This window comes from Natator depressus, chromosome 1 (assembly GCF_965152275.1).
Source record: "Natator depressus isolate rNatDep1 chromosome 1, rNatDep2.hap1, whole genome shotgun sequence".
NCBI classification, from domain to species: Eukaryota; Metazoa; Chordata; order Testudines; family Cheloniidae; genus Natator; species Natator depressus.
Window position 1 is genome coordinate 214820755 of NC_134234.1, and position 18654 is coordinate 214839408.

Below are 18654 nucleotides of genomic sequence, written 5' to 3' on the forward strand. Positions count from 1 at the left end.
GCACAAAAAGTGGGAATGTGCTAATAAAGTTTGCGGATGACACAAAGCTGGGAGGTATTGCCAATACAGAGAAAGACCTAAAGTTTGCTGCTGTTGCATAATCTCATGGCTATACTCAGCAGCTACTATTACAAACCCCACTACTTGTGGTCCATAGATGCCAAGTAGTGACACCCACCTTTAGGGTTTAACCTGAATCAATTTGGCAAGTCCTTGGAAATTCAGATTAGAGGAAGTAAGACACACAAAGTTAATGGGATAGAACTTGGTTACTACTAAAAGGAAGACAAATAAAAAAGCCATTTCAGTTAAGACCCAAGTCGGTAGTTACAAGTGTCTTGCACAACTGCTGATGTAATAAGTAGCAAAGGAACCTGCTCTCCAATATACTGCTTTACTAATTATCCAATTTTGAGATATAGTTGCTGGGAAAGCAAATACCAGGTTTCATCAGGTAAGCAAAGGAAAAAGCGATTTTTAAATTGAATTTTTAAATGCTGGTAATGTCAGCAGAGAAACCAAGGATTGAATAAACCACAGATTAACCTTGCTTTTCCTCCTAGAGATGACCCTGACTACTCTGAGGCACGCTGGGAGGAGGGCAAGAACAGAGGAATCTTGCACCTTTGCTGTTCTTGCTCATGGAATAAAGACCACAGTAGCTCTAATAGGCACCCATCTCAGCACCTTTCATGAGCACTAAATTCACCTAATTTCTAGTCACCGTTAGGTATTTTGTGCTGAGGGCAGTTTCCTCTCCAGCCTCTAGTGTGGAGTTACATCTACACATCATCAAGGAGACAGTTTGTGATGGCTGCTGCCAGCAGCAGGAGACATGCCAATTCTGCAGTGTTGGGCGAGGCTGGCCAAGGCTGCTGGCCTCTGTTCCATCGTTCCCAGAGCCATTTGCTGCATATTGTAGGGAGGGCTCTCAAACAGAGCTGTATGACTAATACCAGAAAGATGCTGAAGGGAGCAGCAGCAAAGCATCTGGATATAGAGCTGACTGAAAAAGAGACAGATGAAAACACCTCTTGGTAGATTTAATGGCAGTTCTTAGAGAGCTTTAGTAAAGGGGGACTGTTTTTAAAACACAAGAAAACATCTTTCCACCAGAGATGATCCGGGTCCATCCCTTATGTTGTACTGTAAAAGATGATAGTCATTCTCTAATCCTCATTGTTCCTTCCAGTTCTCTCAACCTCCAGATATGCCCACATGTCCTGGTCTCATTATTCCCTTTAGCATCTTCATCTGCCAACACAGGAACTTGGCGAGACAGGACCTCAACAACTTGTTTCCAACTCAATGGCTGAATCAATAACAAGGGGCAGGTTGCATGAGGGGAAATGAATCAGGTCCCAGGATGTGGTGGAGAGGTAGCTCAGGATGGACTTGCACTAGACTGCTTCCTTCCTGGTCGCAGCTGCCTGAGCAACCTCAGATGCTTGGATCAGCATCTTCTACTGACTGTAGGGGCAAGCCATTCTCCGCAACCCAACATCTCGGTTTTATTAGTATCTCCCTTTCAAAATATAGAAATAAAACCCCCTAGCCAGTTCCCAGACATCATCCATCTGTCAACGAACAGGCCAACTAACCACAGCGCAGGTCTTTTCACTTATGCACATACCACTACTCTCCCTTCCTGTAATCCCTAATCCAGGTTCTCATTCATTTTTGCATCCCCAATTGTGAGGGAGCCCAGAAGTTGCTCTAAAGAATGAAGTCTTAGTTGTATGACCAAACAGTTTTTAGGACACACCACCTCGATTCAATCCAACAGCTCTAACTGCTAAAAAGCTCATGAAAGAGCCTCTCTGTTTTACCTCACAACCTCTCTTCTCCAATATCAGAGGCAAGGAGGAGCTACTACTCTCAAACTGCTAATAATTACAGAGCAAGGTTTTCAAAGATGGATGTTCAGGTGAACAATTTTGGTGGAAAGGGGGTTCAGAGTTCCTTAGTGATGTTCTCACCAGCATCTAGGTCCTATGCTCCATTTCTCTGATAGCCAGCTTCTTAAAAAACAAAAAAAAACATGCAAGACCTATACACAGGCAAGGGACAAAAACCTACTCAATTCTATACAGATAACCATTGGGTTATATATCTTTGTCCATCTCCCTCTTCCACTCAGAGCAAAATTGTTCCCTATAGTCTATTCTCCAGAGCTTTGTCTAGTCTAGTTTTAAATGTCCCAACCAAAAGAAAGAGGGACAAACTGGGCATGAGGAATGTTACCCTTGGGAAGACTATTCCATAGTTTAACAGAACTCTTACTGTTAGCAAATGTTTTCTAACAGCCAGACTAAAGTCACACAGTTTTCCTCAATTTCATCCCATTTACTTCTAGTCACGTTCAGAAGAACGCAGCAATTGCCATACCAGATCAGATCAGTAGTTCATCTAGTTTAATAATGCAGTACCCTATCTCCAACAGTGGCCAGCAGCAGATGCTCCATGTAGGGTACAAGAACCCTGAAGTTGGCAGTTATGGAGTATCCTGCCCATAGGGAAAATCACCCTCCACTTCCTTTAAGGCAGGGGTTCTCAAACTGGGGGTCGGGACCCCTCAGGGGGTCATGAGGTTATTACATGGGGGGGTAGCGAGCTGTCAGCCTCCACCCCAAACTGCGCTTTGCCTCCAGCATTTATAATGGTGTTAAATATATTAAAGAAAGTGTTTTTAATTTATTGGGGGGGGGGGGTCGCACTCAGAGGCTTGCTACATGAAAGGGGTCGCCAGTATGAAACTTTGAGAACCACTGCTTTAAGGTCTGGTTTATGCCCCAACTCATGAAAGGTTTCTATCCCTTCCAAACTTAAAAAAAAAAAAAAATTACTGTAATTCTGGATGTTCGCCATTTCCCTATAAATATACAATCCTGTTTTGAATCCTGCTAACTTTTTGACCCGAGTGGTGTTTTATGGCAAGGAGTTCCACTGTTAACAGTGCACTGCATAAATGGATAATGTATTTCCTTTCATCAGTTTTCAACTTGCTGCCTTTCAATCTCACTTAGTGCTCCATTGCTCTTATTTTGTGAGAAACAGTGAACAGAAGGGCCCAATCTACTTTCTCTGTACCATTCATTATTTTGTATGACAACTTTTTATATCCTCTGTTATTCATCTCTTTTCTAAGGTAAACAGTCCTAGTCTTTTTAATCTCATCATAAGCAAGTTTTTTCTTGTTGCTGATCATTCTTCTCTCTGAACCTCTGCTGTTTCTGCCAGATTTTTGAAACAGGATGACTACAACTGCACACAAGCAGAGTGAAAATGTGCCATTGATTATACAAAATAACGTGCTGAAAGATTTTTTTTTTTTTTTTTTTTAAAGTTACAACCTTAATTCTAGCATTTCCTAACTTGCGGGTTCTTGACTTTTCAAACTTAAAGTTTTGGGTTTTTTTTTAAAATGTAATGTCCTAAGTTTTTAAACAAAGAAAAAAGGCAAACACAAACTCCATTATACACAATCGTAACCACCAGCTTCCCCACACCATGTGTTAGCAGCATTTGAACCCTACACCTCCAGACCTGCAGTAGATGATTTGTGATTTGATCTATGATTTGTGCTAAAATAATATGAGCTGGCAGCAGCAGTAGGTCATTATCCTCTGTGGATCAGTCACTTGAGAAGAAAGAGTGGATTATATCTGCGGGGAGTTAAAATATAAGAATGGCTATACTTGGTCCATCTAGCCCAGTATCTTTTCTTCTGACAGTGGCTAATGCTAGATGCTTCAGAGGCAATTAACAGAACCGGGCAATTATTGAGTGATCCATCCCCTGTCATCCAGGCCCAACTTCTAACAGTTAGAGGCCTATGGACATCCAGAGCATGGGGCTGCATCCCGGACCATCTTGGCTAATAGCCATTGAAGAACCTATCCATTAACTTTTCTCATTCTTTTTTGAACCTAGTTATACTTTTGACCTTCCCAACAACCCCTTGCAATGAGATCCACGGACTGACTGTGTGTTGTGTGAAGAAACACTTCCTTTTGTTTAGTTCTAAACCTGATGCCTATTAATCTCATTGGACAACTCCTGCTTCCTGTGTTATACAAAGGGGTAAATAACGCTTCCTTATTCCCTTTCTCCATGCCATTAATGATTTTATAGATTTCTATCACATTCCCCCTTAGTCATCACTTTTCCAAGCTGGACAGTCCTAGTCTTTTTAATCTCTCCTTGTACAGAAGCTGTTCCATATCCCTAATCATTTTTGTTGCCTTCCAAAAAAGATATTACCATTGGAAAAAGTACAGAGTGGCAGGGAATACAGAACTGCACACAGTGTTCAAGGTACGGCCGTACCATGGATTCATATAGTGGCATTATGCTATTTACGATCTTATTATCTATCCCTTTCCAAATGGTTCCTAACACTGTTAGTTTGACTGCCACTGCACACTGATTGGATGTTTTCAGAGAACTATCCACAACTCCTAGATTCTTTCCTGAGTGGTAACAGATAATTTAGACCCTATCATTTCATATGTATTGTTAGGATTATGTTTTCCAATGTGCATTACTCTGTATTTATCAACATTGAATTTCATCTGTTATTTTGTCACCCAGTCTTGTGAAATCCCTTTTGAACTCTCACAGCCTGCTTTAGATTTCACTATCTTGAGTAATTTTGAATCATCTGCAAATTTTGCCACCTCATTGTTTACCCCTTTTTCCAGATCATTTATGAATATGTTGAACAGCACTGGGCCCAGTACAGATCCTTGGGGGACCCCGCTATTTACCTCTCTCCATTCTAAAATCTGACCATTTATTCCTACCCTTTGTATTCTATCTTTTAACCAGTTACTGATCCATGAACGGACCTTCCCTCTTATATCATGACAGCTCACTTTGATTAAGAGCCTTCAGTAGGGTCCCTGTCAAAGACATTCTGAAAATCCAAGTACCCTAATGCGACTGGACCACATTTGCCCATGTTTGTTGGACACCCTCAAAGTATTCTAATAGACTGGCAAGGCATGATTTCGATTTACAAAAGCCATGTTGGCTCTTCCCCAACATATCAAGTTCAGCTGTGTGTCTGATAATTCTGTTCCTTATTACAGTTCCAAGCAATTTATCTGGTAGTGAAGTTAGGCTTTCCAGCCAGTAATTGCTAGGATCACCACTGGACCCTTTTTAAAAAATTGTCAGTACATTAGCTATCCTCCAGTCATCTGGTACAGAGGCTTATTTAAGTGATAGGTTACATACCACAGTTAGTAGTTCTACAATTTTGTGTTTCAGTTCATTCAGAACTCTCGGGTGAGTACCATCTAGCCCTGGTGACCTATTACTGTTTTATTTATCAATTTGTTCCAAAACCTCCTCTATTGACACCTCAATCTAGGACAGTTCCTCAGATCTGTCACCTAAATTGTATGGCTCCAGTGTAGGAATCTCCCTCACATCCTCTGCAGTGAAGACCGATGCAAAGAATTCATTTAGCTTCTCTGCAACTGTCTTGTCTTCCTTGAGTGCTCCTTTAGCACCTCTATCATTCAGTGGTCCCACTGATAGTTTGGCAGGCTTCCTGCTTCTGACATACTTTAAAAAAAAAAAAAAAAAGTGTCTTTTGGTAGCTACTCTTCAGATTCTTGGTTGGCTTGCTTAATTATATTTTTACACTTGATTTGCCAGAGTTTATGCTCATTTCTATTTTCCTCAGTAGGTTTTTACTTCCAATTTTTAAAGAACGCCTTTTTGCCCTGACTCTTTTACTCTGTTGTTTAGTCATGGTGGCCTTATTTTGACCCTCTTTGCTTTTTTAGTTATTATTTTGGGGCATACATTTAATTTGAGCCTCTATTATGTTGTTTTTAAAAAGTTTCCATGCAACTTGCAGGCATTTCACTCTTGTGACTGTTCCTTTTAACTACCTTCCTCATTTTTGTGTAGTTCCCCTATTTGAAGTTAAATGCCACTTTGGTGGCCTTCTCTGGTATTTTCTCCCCCACAAGTATGTTAAATTTAATTACATTATGGTCGCAATTACTGAGCAGTTCAGCCACTCAGGACTAAATCAAGAATTGCTTCCCCCTCATGGGTTCCAGGACTAGCTGCTTCAAGAAGCAGTCATTAACAGTGTCCAGAAATTTTATCTCTACATGCATTGTGAGGTGACATGTACCCAGTCAATATGATGATAGTTGAAATCCCCATTATTGAGTTTTCTATTTTTGTAACCTCTCTAGTCTCCCTGAGCATCTCACAATTACCATCACCATCTTGGTCAGTAGTATATGCCTACTGCTATACTCTATTATTAAAGCATAGAATTTCTATCCATAGAGATTCTGTGGTATAATTTGGTTCATTTAAGATTTTTATTATATTTGACTATGCTTTCTCTCACATATAGTCCTACTCCCCCACCTGCATAACCTATTCTGTCATTCCTATACATTTTATACCCCGGTATTACCATGTCCCATTGATTACCATCGTTCCACCAAGTTTCTGTGATGCTTATCATATCAATATCCTCATTTAACACCAGGCACTCAAGTTCACCTATCCTAGTATTTGGACTTCTGGCAGTTGTATACAAGCACTTATAAAATTTGTTTATATTTTGTTGTCTGCTTTCATGTGATCTAATTGAGTAGGACTCTTTCATTTGTCTGTTTCTCTTCAGCTCCTACCTGTACACTTTATCAACTTCTCTCCTCTCCTCTCCACTAGGATATAGAGTTGTCCCATTTTACAGATAGTGTAGCCAAGTACATAGCACTAACAGATTCTTTCTGAGAGGCAGTGTGATAAAATGAATGAGCTTGGGTTTGCCATATTAAATATGTGGATTCCATTCCCAGCTGCCAGAGTGACCTTCTGTAGCTTCTCAGTGGAGTATGATGCCTTGTTCAATAATAGTTCTGTGCCCTTCACAACCCTGTACACAAGTTGGTATAAGAGATAAGCACAGAACACATTTCTACTGGATCTATTCCAGCTCTCCTTCCCCTAAGCCAAAAGGATATTTTGATGGGGATGGGTAGACAGTGGCGGAAGCAACAGTGGAAGATGACAGATTCATTTTGCCTGTGTCCCATCTGGAGATTTGGTACTGTATATAGGTGCAACCACAGGGGGGAAAAAGCCTGCAAGGCAGGGGGAAGAGATGACTAGGAGGGAGAATGTGGTTCAAGAAAAGACAAAAATAAGGAGAGAGGAAGGCTAGCCCTAAGCAAATTTCTCTTCCCACCCTTCCAGCACATTTTATATCACTCCTTTAAACAAATATAAATGTTACTTATGGTATTTTGCATCACCAAGGAGAAAAAACAAAGTAAAAATGTTAAAACGCTGGGGGACATCCTCTGTCCATCCTTCCCAGCAGCTGTGCCTAAGGTTCTGTGTAGTTGCCTTAGCCCAGCACAGGGACAGTAGCGAAGCATGCTCGGTGCAGACAGAATCTTCTGAAATTTTAGCAGTAAGACTCTCATAAATGCTGTAGAGTACATCAACTACTTTAAACTGCCAAATCTGCACAGACTTCATGGGGAAAACACAAAACACCTATTTGACCACAGGACCATCTCCTTGACAAATGTCACATTCCTCATACAAATCTCAGAGCATTAGAAATCTTAAAGGTTGAAAAGATTTTGATAGTGGGAACTGCTAGACAACTTTACGTAAGTGTCACTATTGCTCTTGTAATAGTGGCATTGTATTTTCAATATTATTTTACATCCCATTCCTTATACATCTAACATCTTGTTTTCCTTTTGATCACTATTGAAGAGATATTCACTGATTGTCCGCAGCACCACCAACCACCTTTTCCCAAGCCATTACAGATAATTCAGAACCCACTAAGGTGTAGTAGTAGTTCAAATTATTTTGATGTGCAGTACTTCGCATTTGTCAACACTGAATTTCATTTTGTTTTTGTTTTTTTAAGTCCTGTCTTCAGTTTTGACTAACCTAAATAACTGTGCATTGTTGAAATTTTACTTCCTGACCGCTCACCACTTCTTCCAGATACCTTTTCATTTTGGTGTTTACACTCATCATATTTGAAGAGGACATAACTCAGTCATCTTTTAACCAAGCTACAGATATTCAACTATTTTAATCGCAATATAAATCAATCCTTCCAACCCCATGACCACTCATATTACTCTTCTCTGAAATTTCCTTTCAGTTTGTTTGCTTGCTTGACTATCTGGGCTGAGTTCAGAACCCAACCTGCAGAGAGATATTGATGGGTTACCCTCACAGCTTCCCCTAAACATAAGTAATCAACTTACAAATGCACACAAAATTAAATGAAGTCAATTCTCTTTCACTCAGCAATCCTGGAGGTAGTTAACCTTGTATTAGTTCACTATTGTCTGTTGGAGAGAACCCCCTCATACAGTAAGGCTGGGTTGCCAAAACATGACTCCATGGCTCTAAAACAGACTTGCTCCCCTCATTCTGCAGAGGGAGAACAAAGCTTATCCAACTGCAAGCCAACAATTTCTATTTGATGATCAAGTACCCAAGAGCAATGCATTTATATGAAATATTAATTTAGATTAGGTGTACTGATCCTGGCATGTGCGCACTTCATTGTCACGAAGTTTAGCCACCCCTGTATTACAATCTCCTTGTCAGATCCCCTCCCCAGCCCACACTCCAACCTTCACTTCATCCTCACCCAAGTTTCCATGCTCAATGGTCAGTACCACTTCATCCATCACCAAGGCCCGAAAGTCTAGTTCCTCTTCACAGCACTTGGCCTTGAGCGCCCTCAGGATCTCCTGTTGAGGGTAGTCTTCCCTGATACGACGATCTGTTAAGAACCACAGCCTGGGAGCAACTGAGCTGCACATCTTGTTTTACTAGTCTTGCAACCTCCGGGATCTCCTTTTAATGGAACTCTAAGTAAGGGAGAAGATAAGAAATCAGACTACAAAGGTTTCTGTCCACATGCTTCCCACCATCCCTCAGATCTCTTCCCTGTACACACAGCTCTGTCTTTGGTTTAGAGGGGAGAAAAAAAATGCATCTATATAGCATTTCCTATCCAAGGATCTCAAGGAAGCAATCAATGTCTTATAAATATTAATTAAGCTTCACATCTCCCTTATGCGGATATTCAATATTATCCCAATTTATTGATGGAAAAACTGAAGCATACAGAGATGCAGTAACGTGCCTAAGACAATACACTGAGCCTATGGCAGAATCAGGACTCAGGTCTGAGTCCCCGTTCTGTTCCTTAGTCACAAGGCCATCCTTCCTCACACACAGAAAATATCAGTGGATTCCAACCCACTCCCACAAGTGCTGCAAAGTACTGAATTTGAACACTGTTGGTAAAGATGATCCCACCAGGTGACCAGTGAGGCCATATGGATTTGCATTGCTGTTGCTCCCCATGCTTTGGCTATATAGAGGACATCAGTCTCTAGTGACGTTTTACCATCTGCTAACATCATTAAAAACCGTAAAGCAATCAAGGCAGACTGATATGCAGACTGAAAAATCCACTCCATTGGTGTGTAAGAAACCTTCCTTGATGAATTTGAGGAAGCATGAGGTAAGCAAAAGAATACAAGAAAACTTAAGACTTTAATTTGTTTAAATATGAAGTTTCCTATTCTCCTGGTTGCGAAAAAAAGGAAAAGAAAAGAAAACTCTTCTGAATACGACCTGAAACAGGTACTATCTACTGAAGGACTTGCCTATGCTGAGATTTTCCCTGGAAACAGCCATCAGTGGCCAGTAACTGGTAGACACTCAAAGTATAGACAGGCAAAGCTGCTACTCAAGGCTTTCCCAAGCAGCAGCAGGATGAAATTAAAACTGGCCATTTTCACCTGCTATTTGGAACCCAGTGGACAGCAAGGAAACTGTCAAGAACCGTATCAACATCACAATACTGTTATTGCTTTGGAAACCTAGGAGCAGCAGCAGGGCCAAAGACCAGAGCTCTTCATGCAGGAGGAAGGACAAAACCAACTGCTGGGGGAGGGCAAGTAAGGGAGCAGACCTGCCCCCTGTGGCAGACAAGAAGGTCTTGCAGAAGAAGTGTGAGAGGGAGCACCTTCTCCTCCCAGCTGTGAAAAGGTGTGTGGAGTGGAGAGGGCAGGATTCAAGTTTTATACCCCCAGTAGACAGAAGTTACAATACAAAAGTCCCAAAGCAGTGTCCACAGCACCCCAGTCACAATAATTTCTCCTTCCAAGCACCAAAAGTGGCAAGGGACAGGGGAAGTCTGGGCTTATGCCTGGGCCTCACTGGCTGACAATTCCCCAGCCCTGCCTTACTTCATCTTTCATATTAGCCTCTGGGAAGTAGGTTAAGGTTTCCTTCTATGGCTAGTAGGTTACTGAAGCTCTGCTGGCAACATACTTAAATAAGCACTGGAAGAGGATATATAGTTCAGAAACAGCAGAACATAAGAACGAAGGAAAAGCCAAGCTCAGGAGGTTTCTAGTCAATTTATCCTCCTTTCTACTCCCTACAAACATCTTCTTACTATCGATAGAAACAGACCACTTACTGTCTCTCCCCTCAAAAGCATGCTATGCCCATTAGAAAGGCAGACCCACCTCATTTTAAATCCAGCCATAGAGCATTAAGTGTGTAAAAAAAACAGACATATGTTTTGATTTTTAAGACCACGTCAAACAGAAGCCATTACAGATCTGCAGCATGTGTTTCAAGGGACTTGTCTACACAGGGAAGTTAGTGCACACTAAGCTAGGGTGTGAATTTAAAGTGCACTTGTTACTCCCACACTAATTCCCAATGTAGATACACTTACTGCACACTAACAGTGCTCCCAGGCAGTTTAGCTTAGTACACTTCCAAGGTGCATTAAGCTAACATGCACAAAGGCACCCCGTGCAGTGAGAGTGTCCGTGTAGTAAGTTAGTACAGAGTATCTAACATGCACCAGCTACTTCACTCTTTTTCCCTACATAGACAAGCCCTAGGTCTCATTCCCTGGCCCCAATATCAAAACCAGTGTCAAGTACTCTCACCTGTACTTGTTTTCTACTCCTTCTTGCCACTAATGTGCCCCTCAGTTCTTCTGCCAAGAGGAATCTCTTCCCTGCACTTCCCCTTTCTCAAATCTCTTCTTCCCAACATAACACCCCTTCCATCCTTGAAAGCTACACTCAGCCATCTCCTTCCTGAATATTTCAGCCAGAAAGCAATTCACCAGCAGAGATAGGAAAAACAAACAAAAAAAAAACCTTACAAATCCTAGTTCCCAGTCCTCTGCTCTGCTAGCACTATACCACATGATCACCACCTCTTTCACATCCTAAGTAGGCCATGCTGGGGTGTAAAGACATCTTATCCCCATTACTTTAGTATTTCTGATCAAAGTCTGGACAATTCAGCTTCAAGCTCTCATTAGAACTCTTCAGTCAGTCAAAATTACTTATTAGGGACACATTGAAAATATTACAATTTGTTCTGGTAATCCAGCATCTCAAGGGTCCTGCCCACATTCTCAAGAATATTCTGAGGAAAATGTGCCTCTCAGAACTTGTCTACACTTAAAAGGCTGCAGCATCTCCGATGCAGCTGTGCTGCACCAATGCAGCTTCACTGCTGTAGTGATTCAGTGAAGAAGCTACCTACACCAATGGGAAGGCTTCTCCCATCAGTGTAGGAAATCCACCTCACAGAGAGGCAGCAACTATGTCAAGGGGAGAAGCCTTCTCATCAATATAGCATTTCCACACCAGGAACTAGGTCACTATAACTGCATATAACTGAAAAGTCCACTCCTCTGAGGAATGCAATAAGACTGACATAAGTTACTAGTGTAGACCAAGCCTCAGACAGCTACACGCAGCATCAGCTTTTAAGTATGATATGCTTTCAAGAACTCCTCCCCGGAAACTAACCCCACCCACCTGGATCTAACAGACACACAGCCTGAGACAATGCTGGGTGTGTATTAAACATTTTCCGCAGTGTCTATGGGAGTACCAAATCCAAAATATGCATGTGTGAGGGAGAAGGAAAAACAGGAAATATTTAAATATCTTCAGAGATTGGAAGTGGCTGAAAAGCCTTTGCACTGAAAGCCACAATGGCCAAACTGGGAACAATCTCTCAGCAGGTGCTCAACCCACTTACCTGATCAAAAGTGACAACAAAAAACCCATCAAGGACAACAGCTAACTGAATGTCAGACTATCCCTGCAATCACAGATTGCATCTGCTTCAGAGATTAAATCAGTCACAAAACCTCCAGTGATTTGATTATGGATGGAATCAAAGTGCCATCTCAACTTTTAGCTCTGATCAGATACTGCTGATGCTAGGTTTCACTCTAGCATCTCCACACCAGCTCCTTTTCCCTTCATTTGCAGTCTTCCTCAGGGTACATCTCTACATGGGAATAAAAGACCTGAGGCTGTGTCACAGGCGTTTAATTGCTGTGTAAACATACCCTGGTTGTCATCTTGTTCCCTGCAACAGTCTAGTGGAACACACCTATACTGCCTCAAATCATATAAGGTTTTATTCACTAAGCATGAAGGGAGATCAGACTGGCTGTCTTTAGAGTCCTAGAAACCTGAAGTCCTCTGTTTACACTCAGAACTGGTACAGCAAAAGCTTCCTATCCCCACCAACACACCCTTGCCCTGCACATAAGGAACTACTTCCAGGAGCGAGAGGGGAGTTCAATCTCCATGGACCACTCATTCCTGGTCTCCAGACTAGCGATAGCCAACAAAAGGGACAATTGTGGTATTGTATTTTTTGTTTTTGATGTGAAGAGTTTTCCTTTAGAAGATGAGAATCCAACAATTCATTTTATATTGTGCAAACTGAATAACTGTCAAGATAGTAACTCCTTTAGGTATTACTGACAAATGGCTGAATTAGAATCAATCATCTAGTGTAGAAGTAAAATTGTTCCATAGCCCTTTTCCTCAAAGTGCCACTGTTACAAGAGCTGCTGCATTTAAAAAACAAAAAAACAAAAACAAAACCACACACACAATTTCTTCCCTGCAGGAATGCTGAATGAAATTCCAAATGTTTCACAACATTAGGACTCCATGTAATTTAGCCTCAATTGTCTGGCTTGTGATCTGTGGTTGTGGTAGAGTCCTACTGTCTACAGAATGCTCTGGGGCACAAGATCTCTCACATTAACTCGTTTCTAGTCTTTGGGTTAGATCCTGGTCTCAGTTACATCACAATGTATCCAAAGCAACTCCAGAGTTAATAACTGGGGAGCAGAATAATAGATCTCCAGGTCTGTTTGATCCCTGCCAGCTCGGATTTGAGGGCTATCATGGTAATCAATAATGGGGGAAAAAATCTGATCATCCCAAGGAGAAGGTGGTGATCAGGAAAAAAAATCCCCACCCACCACCCTTTACTATGTACAGCATTGCATGCTCTTGTTTATGATTTGTAACAAAAGCACCTATGCTCTCTTTGGCACATTATTGGGAGAGGAAGGGTATTTTACTTTCCACAAAATCATCATGAATTAGCTGATGCTGGACTACACTTTAAACAGAACAAGTGCCTCTTTCATGATAGCAATTTCTGCAACCCTATTTTGGAGGCCACACCTTAAGACAGTGGGATCAATAGCTGCAAGACTAGCAAAGGACCTTTGAGAGATTGTCATAAATAGAGGTAAGGAAGATGGCTAGCCCATGGTTCATCAGAATTATTATTGCAATGTCACAGATGAGATGGATGGTATTTTGCTAACTGTCCCACCCTATCATACATTGGTAGGAAAGACTTTGGCTGAATTTCACAGTTATTGTGCAAGGGGAGCGAAGTGGTAATTGACCACATTATGGAACCAGAACTGCTCTTTATGTCATGCTGAAAGAAGAACACTATCAAAAACAATTTTAAATTGAAGTACAAAACTCAGCTAATTCTACCTTCTGTGCACAGTTACCAAGGCAATCAGCATCTAAGAAAAAACTTACAGAAATAGTTATGCATCAAGAGTATATCCAATAGGAAAGATTCTCACAGATAAGGACTTATTAAAAAGAAAGCTCTTGACCATTTATTATATTACTTTAAAATAAAAAACAAAACAAATGCTACCCTCTCTCCTGTCACTACAGCTAAACAGGGATGTCTAGGGACAACCACAAGTAGTAGAGTCCCTTTATTACAGAAATAAGAATTAGTTGCAGTTTTTATAAGATCGTGTACAAACATGACTGCTTCAAGGTCTTTAGAAAAGACTACAAAAACAATGGAATAAGAAAGAAAGAAAGGCAGGCAGGCAGGCCATGGTATCCTGAATAGCAGCCGTGCAATCTGTCCATCACTCCTGCATGTCATCTGCCTTCCCCATATATACATTATACAATTTAAAATCACTGCAGGCAGGTGAATCCAAAGCACACCTCTTTGAAAGCATATGCACTGTACTCACACACCCCTCTTCCTCATCCCCCTTGGATTTTTGTAGAGATCACTGCAGTCAATGGAGGAAGGAATATATTAAGCATACTGATAAACAGACTGCAGAAGGGCACAAAATAAAATCATCTTCCTTCTTCACCCCCCTCCCCCAATTCCTTCCCAGTATGCCCTCTCCTGCAGATAGGCAAATACTCAATTGGATCCTCTGACTGAATCCCATACTACTTTTATCTGTTCAATCTCTTCCCTTTAACTGAGTAATCTTAAAGATACCAGCAGCCCTTCTCCACAATCCCCCTCAAGACACACACATCCCCGCCCCCTTTCTTTCCTCATCTCTCCAGGCTTGTAAGTAGATGATAACATTCTTCACCCATACACCCCAGTTTCTGATCGCCAATGAGGAATCTATTCCCTTGCCTCCCTGCCTTACAAAGCTGATATTGGTCAACATTAACGCCCCCCACCACTTGACCTGTAAACATCTCCTTTCTCTCATAGCTGTCACAGCTATTACACTCCTCTTTAGTATGCGCATAATGTATAAATTCCCCATTGCTTTTTGAGACCAGCATGCCTCTGTCCTTACCACCACCACCATCACCCTGCAGAGAGGGTGTGTGATATAAACCCCCCTTTCCTGATCCATGTACATAGCCACTTCTCTCAGATCCCTTCCCCCACCCTGCTCTCAATCTCTGTGCATGCCTCTCTCGTAGCAGTGGGGGAGGGGAAAAAAGCATTGAATGAATGAATGTGGTATGACTTACCAGAGGTTTGGTGAGTAGGGGGTAGGAGATGAAGGGTTGTCAAAGATGGGTGCTTCTTTCAGTACCCCCAGTAACTGGTGCTTCAGTCCTGGCTCTCTCAGTGAGGTGAAGGCTTGCTGGTACCCTTCTTTCCTTGGTGCCCCCTGAGAAGAGGGTGCTAATGAAGTCCTCGCAGGGCCTCTCTGATCTGCACTCCAAGGGAGGGAGCAGTGTCCTGCTGGAGCCCCCAAAGCCAGGAAAGGAGCGATGAGGATTATGTTCTCCTGGTACTACAATGGGTGATGCCTGGCTTGTGCCCCCAGGGACCAAGGTATGTTGGGGAAGGGGGTGGGGGATATTAAAAGTGATTCCCAGCTCCTCCCCCCCTCGGGGGAGAGGAGGGTGGGGAAGAGAAGTGAAGATATTGATGTAGAGCTGTGGCAGCCTGCGCAAAAAAATAGATTCAATCCAATAAGCCCCTCGCGTCTCTGCTTCCTCAGAACTGAACCCCTAACTGTCTGAGTCTGGAATCACCAACACCTACGGAAAGAAAGACATATTAGACACAAAAAAACCCAACCTATTAAACAGGAAATGAGATTGCAACCTGGAGAAAAGAGAATGAGAGACGCAAGACACTAAGAAAAAGCTGAGCAAAAATCAGAGATGGATATAATTTTGGGGGGAATGACTTTAAGTAAAACAAAATAATTTACATAAAATATATGAAATTAGAAGTCTTAAAAGGAAACAAATGAGGTTCCACTTGGGCAATTGTGTGTTTAATACAGATAAATATTATATATATATATAAAATACAGGCAGAAAATTCTATGCTTTAAAAGAATAAAATTTTATTCTACACCCTTTAAATATCACATTTTGAACCCAATCAAGACAAAAATTAGATTAACAGAACCATGTTTAAGGTCAGAAGCATGCTCATGTGAATGAAATCACAGCCTCCTAAAGCCCAGTGGTTTCTAAACAGAAGCAAATAACCAAAAGATAAAATTCATTTCTAAAAAGTGTTTGCTTATATGATGCAATACATTTAATTATTATAAAATTAAATGCTTGTACAGCCCTTTCATCGTCCTTGGCACTATATATCGTAAATGCCTGATCGCAGAAGTTAACACTACACAATTATCCTTTTAAAAATCAAAAAGGCAACAAAAGAGAAAAAGAAACCCAGTTAAAAGGGTTTTGTTAGAAGTATGTGATACAATGCAAACATACTGAAAGCATACAAAAAACACCCCCATATTTGCACACCTTTATGTACAAAAAGGTTTTAATATCTGTTTACACGTTGATGCATGTGAATATACACAGACGCCTGCAAGCACGAGTGCGTAAATGCAGATATTAAAGTACACAAATAAATACCACACAGATACAGAATTATCACAGCAGACATGAGTCTGAGGTGGAGGACACAGCACGATTTCAAATTCAAGCCAGAAGAAACGTGGTTTTTTAAAGACACAAACCTGGCCGCTGCTTCTGTCCTCCCGGGCAGGATTGTGTGTGATGGTTGAAAGTTGGGGATGGAGAATTTAAAATTCTCCCCTTCTCCGCCAGGGACAGTGTAAAATACACATATGGGACCCAACTAAACCAGTGGAAACCAGGGGGGAAATGGAGAGAAAAGAGGGATAATCCCGAGAAAACCGGCCACTAATTAACACACCCACCGAGAAAGAGGCTCCCGGCCATGCCCCCAGCAATAGCTATCCACAGCAGCCCCCCCTCCCCCCAAATTATTCATGCTACTTAGGGCAGCTAATCAACCCGCCCAAACGTCCCCCATCTGGTCCGCAGTTGAGCTCCCCGCCACACACGCCCCTGGCCTTCACACCCGCTACAACCAGGCTGGAAAGAACAACCGCCCCCCAAGGTCCCCAGCGGCCCAGCCCGCCCTCCAGGCTGGGGGCGCGGCGCGGGGGCCGGGCTGCTGGACGGGGCCCCGTGGAGACTCGCCCCCCCCCCGAGAGCAGGAGTCGCTGGGTGAGGGGGTGACGGTCGCCCCTTCCCTCGGCCCCCTCCGCTGTCTCCCGCCCCCTCTGACGGGGAGAGGCGGCAGCCCGGACTCGGCTGTTCCCTGCTGCGCCCTCCTCCCCCCGCTGCTCCTGCTGCGGATGCTCCACTCGCAGAGCCGCCGCCTCCTGCGCTGGCTGGGGCCCGACTGAGCCGGCCCAGCGGGAGTGCGCGAGGCCCCGAACGCTAACATACGAGAGGGGTGGCCGCTGGGCGAGCACGCGCACTGGGCAGAATCCCCCCTCGGCGCCGCAGCGGCTCGCGGCTGCCTCAGGTTGCGCGAGAGGCGCCGAGGCATCCGCCCTCGTCTTCCAGCCCGCGCTGCCTCAAGCAGCCCACGCGCCACAGCGCGCCGGGGCAACAGAGCCCGGGGCGGGAATAACCGTCACTCTGTGCCGTGCCCACTCCGGCCCCGCCCCTCTCACCAGCCTCCAACCCAGAGTAGCCCCAGGTCATTCCTGGTCACCCCCCTTGCCTGTCACAGGCCTGTTCTGAGTGTGAGGCCCCAGGCTAAGTGCGTGTGAGATGCCACCCTGCACACCCTGCGCATGTGGGACACGCCTGACCCAACTCAGCCGAGACACGTGTGACCCTCTTGCCCCCCTGTGACACACTCATCCCACTGCCCTGAGTGTTGGGCACTCCCAGCCCACCACCCTGCATGGCCAACACAAGTGTGAGACACCCATCCTGCTGCCCTGACATATGACACACCCAGTCACCTCTACCCGTACGTGAGCGACACACCCACTACGCCTGCCATCACCTACCCACCATGTTTCACACAGACTGACATGAGCGTGACACACAGACACCACCCCACTTCCCCCATGTGCCTGACACAGTAATACTGTTGGCAATAAATCGTTCTTCTGACACACCCAACACAGTAGCCAACCCGTTGCCCACCAATATGTGTGACACACCTCTCATGCTTCCCCTCATACCCACACTTGTGATACACCTAATTGTCTACCCTCTATGCACTACACGTACAACACACCTAACATACTGACTGTCCTGACCCATATCCCCAAACGTGAACACACTAGACATCCTTTGCCATCACATGACACACCTAACGCATCATTTGTTGTCCCCATGCACTCCCACTCGCACCAACCTATACTCCCAACATGCTGTCCCAGGCCCATCCATACAAATGTAACATTCCTCCCTTATACCTTTTATCCCATGTGTGATGCATCCAATACACGAATGCTGCCCTTCATTCCCTCACATGTGTGACATGCCCAAAACATTAGCTGTCCTATGCTCCCCCACATCTGAAACATCCAATACACTGCACAGCATCACAATGAGTATATGATACACTTAACTGGCCACTCGTGTCTAACATCTAACACACTATCAAAACCATGACACACACACCCATCCTGCGACCCCACATTCCCACAGAGATAACATTCCTACCAATCTACCTCTGGACACACTT

The 18654-nt window shown here is 43.3% G+C and overlaps 1 protein-coding gene across 6 annotated transcripts in view; it reads right to left on the reverse strand.

Annotated features, from left to right (window-relative positions):
• Window positions 1-17537, reverse strand: part of RIMKLB (ribosomal modification protein rimK like family member B) — an 82350-nt gene extending 64813 nt beyond the window's left edge. For 3 of the 6 annotated variants that reach the window (XR_012635834.1, XR_012635835.1, XR_012635833.1), the window contains exons 1-3: window positions 16652-16887; window positions 15177-15695; window positions 8675-8897 (exon numbers count right to left, since the gene is read on the reverse strand). Coding sequence is in view for 3 of the 6 variants with exons in the window: in XM_074935069.1 (XP_074791170.1) it covers window positions 8675-8849 (175 nt within the window). In the remaining 3 variants the exon portion in view is untranslated. Of the gene's footprint in view, window positions 1-8674; window positions 8898-15176; window positions 15696-16651; window positions 16891-17393 lie in introns of those variants that run through there. The other 3 variants (XM_074935069.1, XM_074935087.1, XM_074935078.1) reach the window with 3 other exon arrangements.
• Between the last annotated feature and the right edge of the window lie 1117 nt (window positions 17538-18654).